Genomic DNA, 9,157 nt, shown 5'->3' on the forward strand with positions numbered 1-9,157 from the left:
AAGAATATAAGTGAAAGTGAAGTCACTCAGTTGCGTCCGACTCTTTGTGACCCCGTGGACTGTAGTCCACCAGGCTCCTCTGTCCATGGGATTCTCCAGGCAAGAATACTGGAGTGGGTTGCCATTTCCTTCTCCAGGGGATCTTCCCAACCCAGGGATCGAACTCAGGTCTCCCACATTGCGGGTAGATGCTTTAACCTCTGAGCCACCAAGTAGAGTACATAAAATGGAGATATGAAAAGAAAAAGCATGCCCTTCTCCCTATACGATCTACATAGAAAAGTAGTGTAATTGGTGAGGCATGTAAAATGTCTGAAGAATTTTGACAAATATCTTTTAGGAAAACATCTAGGCTATGAGAATGCTACATTTCTATTATAAAAACTAATGTTTCCCTTAAACATTCAGTAAAGGTATTGTAGTTTCCCTAATATGTGCAAAAGAGGACTTTGGGATCCATTATAAACAGCAACAGTTACAAGATGTCCCTCAGTTTTAACAGGGTATTTACACCTCTTAAGCAAGTGTATGTAGCACAGAGAGCCAAATCCTAGTCCTAAGGGTTAGAAAATGTATGATGAAAAATTCCACAGACTGAATCTCAGTATTCTGTATTTAGAGGGAGTGAAGTAAGATTTTATGACAGTGGAGGGGTTGATTCCTAGTGGTTGGTCTGACCTTAACTGCCGATGTTAAAAAACACACCAAATATTTCTGCAGCATTTTCTGGTGTAATTTTATTTATTTCCAGCCAAAGGTCTACTTCTAGGGTTCTTGTAAGCCATGAAGTTAAGTGTTCAGTAAATGAAGTCAGAGTCTGTTATAGTGTCATCACACTAAGAGGCAGAATTGCTGGCTTTGTTTCATTTTGTGAAAAGCTCACATCTTGAGAGTCCATGCTTGGTATTATGAAAATATACTTGAGATATATCTTGCTCCAATTAACATTATCATGCTAGTCACTATAAAAAAACCCAAGGGCAGACTAGAGAAGTTATTAGATTCACTACTTTCAGAAGGCTGACCTGTAACCCAACCCATTGACTTCATCACAGCTTTCTTCCATGTAGAATAACGAATTTCACTTTCTGTGGCTTTGATCTGTGGTTCAAACCGTTCCATGATGATGGTTGACAAGTCCTCGGGCTTAAGGCTCCAGACGTTCACCCCTTCTGCAGCTCCGGCTGCCATGGCAGCTCCCAGGGCCATTGTTTCAGGCATGGAGGCTTTTATTACTGGAATATGCAGAATGTCTGCTTGTAGTTGCATAAGAACTTTGTTGCTCGTCATTTCTCCATCCACCTGCAAATGACTGAGTGGAATTCCACAGTCACGGTTCATGGCATCCAGAATCTCTCGGGTTTGGAAACAAATAGCTTCCAATGCGGCAAAAGCAATATGACTCTTATTGGTGAACTGAGTGAGCCCACAGATGATCCCTCTTGCAGTGGGCTCCCAATAAGGTGCATATAACCCTGAAAAGGCTGGGATGAAGTAGCAGCCATAAGAAGTACCTGCTTCTTTAGCAAGTTTTTCACTTTCTTCTGAGGTTTTTATAATTCCAAGATTGTCTCTCAGCCAGTGAATAACAGCACCGCCTATGGCCACAGAACCTTCCAGTGCATAAAAAACGGGCTTGTTTTTGCCTAGCTTGTAAGCCACTGTGGTCAGGAGGCCACATTCAGAAAACACGCATTTATGACCTGTATTATATAGTAAGAAGCAGCCTGTCCCATACGTGTTTTTGGCTTGTCCTTCCTGGAAGCACATTTGTCCTACTAATGCAGCAGACTGGTCCCCCAAGCATCCAGATATTGGCACACCTTCCAGGGCCCCAGTTTTCATTCGCCCATAGATCTCAGAAGAACTCCAGATATTTGGAAGAATGTCCATTGGAATTTCAAAAAAATCACACAGCTCTTTATCCCACTCTAAAGAATGGATGTTGAATAGCATCGTCCTACTGGCATTTGTTACATCTGTGCAATGGATACCTCCATCAACTCCTCCCGTCAGACTCCAGATAAGCCATGAATCAACAGTACCGAAAAGAGCTCTGCCTTCTTCAACAGCCTTTTGAGCTTTTCTCACATTGTCAAGAATCCAACGAAGTTTCACTGCGCTGAAGTAAGTGCTGAGTGGAAGACCTGTCTTGGACTTGACGAAGTTATTATTTCCTGGAATTTTTTTACTAAGAGTCTCAACAGTAGACTGGGTTCTTACATCAAGCCACATCACAGCATTATAGAGTGGCTCACCGGTTAATTTGTCCCAGACCACAGTGGTTTCCCTTTGATTGCTGACACCAATAGCCTTTATGTTGGATATATCGATATTCAGTTCTTGAAGTTTCTCACATGTTTTCTCTATACATTCATTAACAGACTGAAGAATTTGCTTAGGGTCTTGTTCTATCCATCCTTCTTTTGGGAACTCTTGGGTTAATCCCACTCGATGGTGACTAAGTACTTCTGATGTTTTTGAATTGAAAACCACAAAATTAGAGTAGTCCGTACCCTGGACCACTGCCCCCACCAACGGCCCCCCAGCTGCTGTCTTCGGAGCTGCCATGAAACCAGTGGGTCAGCTCAGAGGCTCTGGTGCCGTTTCTCGTTTCCCTGGTGATGGAGGTGTTGGTTGGGGAGGGGCACGCAGGACGTCAACAGCGTCAGGCTCATCATAAGGCGCTGGCGCCATTGACTGCCCGCTGCTCAAGGATACCTTTGCACTTAAAGCAGCGCTGCCTCTTCTCACTTGATTCCTTTGGCCCAGGCTCCACCACCAGCCTCTCAATTATCTTTTCAGTTCAGTTCAGTCGCTCAGTCGTGTCCGACTCTTTGTGACCCCATGAATCGCAGCACGCCAGGCCTCCCTGTCCATCACCAACTCCTGGAGTTCACTCAAACTCATGTCCATCGAGTCGGTGATGCCATCCAGCCATCTCATCCTCTGTCGTCCCCTTCTCCGCCTGCCCTCAATCCCTCCCAGCATCAGAGTCTTTTCCAATGAGTCAACTCTTCGCATGAGGTGGCCAAAGTATTGGAGTTTCAGCTTTAGCATCACTCCTTCCAAAGAACACCCAGGACTGATCTTTTAAGGAGATTTAAACTTTGAAGAGTAAGATATTTACCCACAGAATTATTGTACTTATGCTCATTACTGTATTGCACGGGTCCGCATTTCTGTTACCATTTTCTTTCTGCCTGTAAGAGTTCCTTCATTATTTCTTGTCGTGTGGGTTTATTGGAAATACATTTTTAAAATTATTTTTGAATATCTAAAGAGGATTTAATCTACTATTTAAAGATATTTCCTATGGGTATAGAATTCTTAGCTACTTTTTTTTTTCTTAAGTTTCAGTGCCTTGAATCTGTTGCTCCACCCTCTTTCGTGTTGTTTCAGGTGTAAAGTTCATTGTTAAACTTATTTTTTAAATGTCTGAAGCCCATGGGCCACAGCGAGAGATGCTGCAGGCCACAAGACCAATCCAACCAAATATATTTGGGCTTCCTCCTAGCTCCGGTGGTAAACAATCCGCCTGCTGTGCAGGAGACTCGGATTCTATCGCTAGGTCAGGAAGATCCCCTGGAGTAGAAAATGGCAACCCACTCCAGTATTCTTGCTTGGAGAATCCCCATGGACAGAGGAACCTGGCGGGCTACAGTCCACTGCATTGCAAAGAGTGGACACAGCTGGAGTGACTAAGCACAGTTCTTCTCTTACTGTCTTTAAGAGTTTTTTTTTTCTTTATCAGTGGTTTTGGTCAGTTTTATGATGATATTACTTAGTATAGTTTTCTTATTTTCTGTGCTTGTGGCTCATTGAACTACTTGGGTCTATGGGATTATGGATTTCATCAAATTTGGAAAACTTTGGGCCATTATTTCTATAAATATGCTTTATTTTCCCTTTCTTCTCTGCTTTAGGGACTCCCATGACATACATTGGTGTTATTCCAGAGTTTACTGATGCTCTGCTCACTATTATAATTATGTTCTCTTTCTGTGGTTCATTTTAGAGAGTTTCCACTGCTATGTTTTCAAATTTACTAGTCTTTTCTTCTCTTGTTTAATCTGCTGCTAATTCATCAAGTGTATTTTTCACCTCACACACTGTAGTTTTCATCCCTAGAAGTTCAGTTGGATTTTTAAAAATACTTAGTTAGATTTTTGAACACATGGAATACAGTTAGAATAAATTTAATTTCAGTTTCTGCTAATCCTAACATCTGTGTAAGTTCTGGTTCAATTTTGACTGATTAATTTTTATCCCCTTATATCTTGTATTTCTCTGCTTCTTTGCATGCTTGATAATTTTTGATTAGGTGCCAAACATTGTGAATTGTTTGGATTGGATTGGTTGGTTTGCTGGTTATGTCTGTGTTCCTATAGGTCTCGAGCTTTGTTTTGGGATGCAGTTAAGTTACATGGAAACAGTTTGATTCTTTTGAATTGTGTCTTTTAGGTTTGCTATTAATAGGTGGAGTAGGACAGTACTTAATCTGGGGCTAGTTATTCCCCTTACCTCTGATAAGATCTTTCAGGGTACTCTAGCCAAGGCCCATGAAAAATGATATTTTTTTGGTTGGTGGAAATAGTCCCTATTCCCAGTCATGGGTAAATGCTGGATACTGTTGCCTTTAGTCTTTTAATATGCTTCTTTATATACATGTGCACTGATCAATACTCAACTGAATACTCAAAGGGGACACACTGAAGGTCTCCAGAGTGCTCTTCCTGTGTAACTCTTTTCTTTCCAGTACCATGTCCTGCAACTCTAACTGCCTTTGTCTCTCTGAATGCTCAGCTATATCTCCTTACTGCGGAGTTTACACTGAGCTTCACCTGGGTTTCTCTTCCCAGTGGTATGTTCTCAAATTTCTCTCGAGTAACTAGGCTGGGGAAGTCATAGTATTCATGCTATTTGTTTCTTGCCTCTCAGAGATCACTATCCTTCGTGGCCTGGTAGTCAGCATCTCATAAACTGCTGTTATGTAATTTTTGACTTATACAAACTGTTATCAAGTATTTTATTCATTTTAAATTGTTTCAAATGATAAATGAAGATTAATCTTTATTACACCATCATTACAAGAGTGGAAGTCCACTTAATAGAAGCTAAAGTTTCAGATCAATTGTAAAGTTGGTGAATAAATATTTATATGTTCATTAATTTAAATTTATGAAATGTCCAGTCCCTGGTGGCTCAGAGGCTAGAGAGTCTGCCTGCAGTGCAGGAGACCTAAGTTCGATCCCTCGATCAGGAAGATCCCCTGGAGAAGAAAATGAGAACCCACTCCCGTATTCTTGCCTGGAAAATCCCACTGACAGAGGATCCTGTGGGGCTACAATCCATAGAGTCACAAACAGTCAGACACAACTGAGCAACGTCACTTTCAATCCATGAATGACAGTTTTTTGCATTGGGCCATAGGCTATACTTTTAAGTTAGCTCAAGGATGCAACTCATTTATTCATAGTGAATCCAATAGAAATAATAGAAAATACCATAAAAATCAGCAGCAATATTGTTATTTTACTATTTTAACTGGATCACATTTTTCTTTTAAGTGAACTCTTTTAAGGAAATCAGAAAAACAAAATTAGCAACCAGACTTCATTTGAATGGTAGGGGATTGAAATAATCAGAAGGTGGTACAGATTTTCCTGATATCTTTGTTAAGTTTTAAAAATCAACCAGAGCTTTTCTAAGCAAAAATGTAGAGAACACTTACTAGTATGCTTATTTACCATACAGTGTTTTAATTCACATGGAACAGATTAAAAATTAAAATTTTTTCTTCCTAAATATTTGGCAATAGTAGACCTTCTGTATGTAGATTAATACATTCAATAAAAAAAAATTTTGACCCAAAGTTTCTTCTCTACTTTTTCTCTCTCCTACCACTTCAGTATATACACACAAATATCCCAGTCATATCAGTTTTTGAGCGTGGAATACTTTAAGCGTTTTGTGTTTAAGTAACATACATACATAAAGTCATCAGTTCTGTCTGTAAAGAACTTTGTTTGCATACTAGTTCCACTGTTAATACATGACAGCCACTAAATAATCAGATAATAAGTATCTCAAATTAGTTTAGAAATGAAAGTTGACCAGATTGATTTAACTTTCTTAGAGTAGTTATAAACTATTGATGGGCTTAACCAAAGCTGACTAGCAATGCTTTTTGTTTGCTTAAACTAACTCCAGTATTTTTTCATTCAAAACATAAAAACTTGATTATTAGTCTGTAATAGCCTCCCTACATTTTAATTTAAACACCTCTGAAATGATCATTGGCACAACCTTATTTTTGAGGATGTTATACTTTACTAGGAAATTATTTCACTTTGCATCATATTTCATACAAATGCAACTCCTGTAATGGTGGACATACTATTTAGAATAGTCCCCCCAAACCAGATATGTCTTGGAAAAGTCTTTTGATGTAAGATTGTTACAATTAAAGTTGCTAAATGAGCTGACTTCCTATTATTATTTATTTACCTTTAAGGTCACTCTTCAATAGTGCATGCTCAGTCACTTCAGTCATGTCCAACTCTTTGCAGTCCCTGCCAGGCTCCTCTACCCGTGGAATTCTCCAGGCAAGAATACTGGAGTTGGATGCCTTCTCCTTCTCCACTTCTATAGTTCAGTTACTTCTTAATATAAAATCTTTTAAATGATGTCCATGCTGTAAAATTTAAAATTTATTTGTAATATGACAGCTATCTTACAAGAGGCTGCTATGTATGAGCTCTGTTTTAGATAATATTATAGTGACATAGGAAACATTCTTCCTAACCTTATTACAATGTCTAAGTTAAGAATAATCTGGACTACTTGTCTATGTTGGCATATCTTCCTTTGTACAAATCTTTTTTAGAGAGCCATTCATTTAATTATTATTCTTCCCCTGTCAAGCCCACTAAATTATAAGTTCAATGAGGGCAGGTATTTTGGCTATTTTATTCAATCATGTATCTTCAGCATTTAGAACAGTGCCTGACCCTGAGCAAAAACTCAAGAAATACTTATTGAATGACTTAATGAGTACCACTATTTATGGTTCTCACTTTACTTAGCATAAACTCAAGTTAATTTTAATTTTGGTTGCTGGATGGTTATTGGTTATTCATTTTGAAATCTAACATAATAGATTGATGAATAGATAAAAGAACAGGTAAATGAAAAAATATATAGTAAAATAAGTATTGTAACATATTAATTGTAGAATCTGTGTGGTAGACAAAAGGGTGTTGATTCTCTCAACTTTTCTATGTTTGCCATTTTTAATAACAAAGTATTAATTTTCCCTCTTAGCTCAGTTGGTAAAGTATCTGTCTGCAATGCAAGAGATCTGGGTTCAATTCCTGGGTCGGGAAGATCCCCTAGAGAAGGAAATGACAACCCACTCTAGTTTTCTTGCCTGGAGAATCCCATGGACAGAGGAGCCTGGCAGAATATAGTCCACGGGGTCCCAAGAGTTGGATATGACTTATCAACTAAACCACCACCGTAACAAAATATTCAGTCAGTTCAGTTCAGTCGCTCAGTCGTGTCCGACTCTTTGCGACCCCATGAATTGCAGCACACCAGGCCTCCCTGTCCATCACCAACTCCCGGAGTTCACTCAGACTCACGTCCATTGAGTCAGTGATGCCATCCAGCCATCTCATCCTCTGTCGTCCCCTTCTCCTCCTGCCCCCAATCCCTCCCAGCATGAGTCTTTTCCAATGAGTCAACTCTTTGCATGAGGTGGCCAAAGTACTGGAGCTTCAGCTTTAGCATCATTCCTTCCAAAGAAATCCCAGGGCTGATCTTCAGAATGGACTGGTTGGATCTCCAAACAAAATATTAAGGAAATGTAGTATAAATAAAAAGCTGCAGAAACAGTTAATAGAGATCTGTTTCATACAGGTTCTTTGTTTGGAGGGATAGTTGAAAGAAATAAAAGAGTCAATGCCAAGTTTATGTTAATCTGAGAGATTCTGTAGTGGCATAATCTACGTATAGTTGTTTGTCTTGAGGCAACTGTTAATTGTGAATCATTTTTTTGTTAAAATATTAGCACTTTTATCGTAGGAACTTTCTTCTGCTTTTTATAAACCTTGTAAATCTTAGGAAGCCAGCTGCAGGTTTAACGCTTTGTTTGGTTTTAACAGGAAATAACAGGCATTGAAGAGTGCTCATTGAAGAGTACTCTTTTCGGTCTCTAATGAATGAGAATCCATTTTGGAAATTTTGGTTTTACCGAATTTGCATGTATCTCATCTTGCATTTGAGAGTGTGCACCCTGATGGTAAGGACACTGAATTATATCGATTGTGGCTAGGAAATTTAACATTTTTTAGGTTGTGTCATAACTAATGCATCATCACAGTTGGTAATCTTCAAAACACTGACGCATTTTTCTACATGCTGTTCCCAAATGTGCTGGACCAGCTGTTGAGAGCCACACCATCCAATCGCCTGGAAGACCTCTTCTTGGACCACGGATCACCTAACATACTATACCTCTTTGTTCTAAGAAAGAATGGAAAAATTAAAGAAGGCTACCGTGGTTTATTACTCATGTTTTCCCTGTTAAGCACGGGCTATGGGAGTCACTGCATCCACATTAGGAGGTCTTGGCATTCTAGGTAAGCACTCATAACAGACAAGCCAGTGGGTTTAATATTCACAGCTATGAAAGTGATTGTATGAATGCTTGAATTTTGAAATTTTTGATTGTGTGTATGTGTATGTGTGTGAGTTCTTTGTCATTTTCCCAGTGAAAATTGCCCTGACACTGATCTCAATGTTAATGTATTCCTGCTTACATTTGACTTTGGAATATGTTATGGCTAATTATCATTACACAGGATGAAAGATCAGAGCCCTGAGTGAGGTGCTTGGGTTTAGGAACAAAGGGAGGCCAATTCAGCAACCTGGCTGTAGGCCCAACAATTGTAATCAAACATCTTGAAACTGGTGGGGTCTTTGCCTCTATTTTTTTTTTCCTTTTTCTTCCTCACTTTTTGAAAGGGGATAGTGGAAGGGGGTTAAGGGTTTGAAGGGGCTGAAATTTCCCCTTGAACATGATGTCAATATGTTGGCATGTCTCCTTTTATTAAGATGCCATCCAACTGATAACAAGTCCTGCTGTGTTTTA

General features: G+C 39.3%; 1 protein-coding gene across 1 annotated transcript; it reads right to left on the bottom strand.

Moving 5' to 3' along the window:
• Positions 1–906: 906 nt before the first annotated feature.
• Positions 907–2,571, bottom strand: GK2 (glycerol kinase 2). The gene has a single exon (XM_069595043.1). The coding sequence runs from the start codon at positions 2,569–2,571 to the stop codon at positions 907–909; it is 1,665 nt and encodes a 554-aa protein (XP_069451144.1).
• Positions 2,572–9,157: the final 6,586 nt, after the last annotated feature.

This window comes from Ovis canadensis, chromosome 6 (assembly GCF_042477335.2).
Source record: "Ovis canadensis isolate MfBH-ARS-UI-01 breed Bighorn chromosome 6, ARS-UI_OviCan_v2, whole genome shotgun sequence".
In the NCBI taxonomy this organism is placed as follows: Eukaryota; Metazoa; Chordata; class Mammalia; order Artiodactyla; family Bovidae; genus Ovis; species Ovis canadensis.

Excerpts from the sequence above, each read along its gene's own strand:
- GK2 (XM_069595043.1), bottom strand. The coding sequence starts at position 2,571 with ATGGCAGCTCCGAAGACAGCAGCTGGGGGGCCGTTGGTGGGGGCAGTG.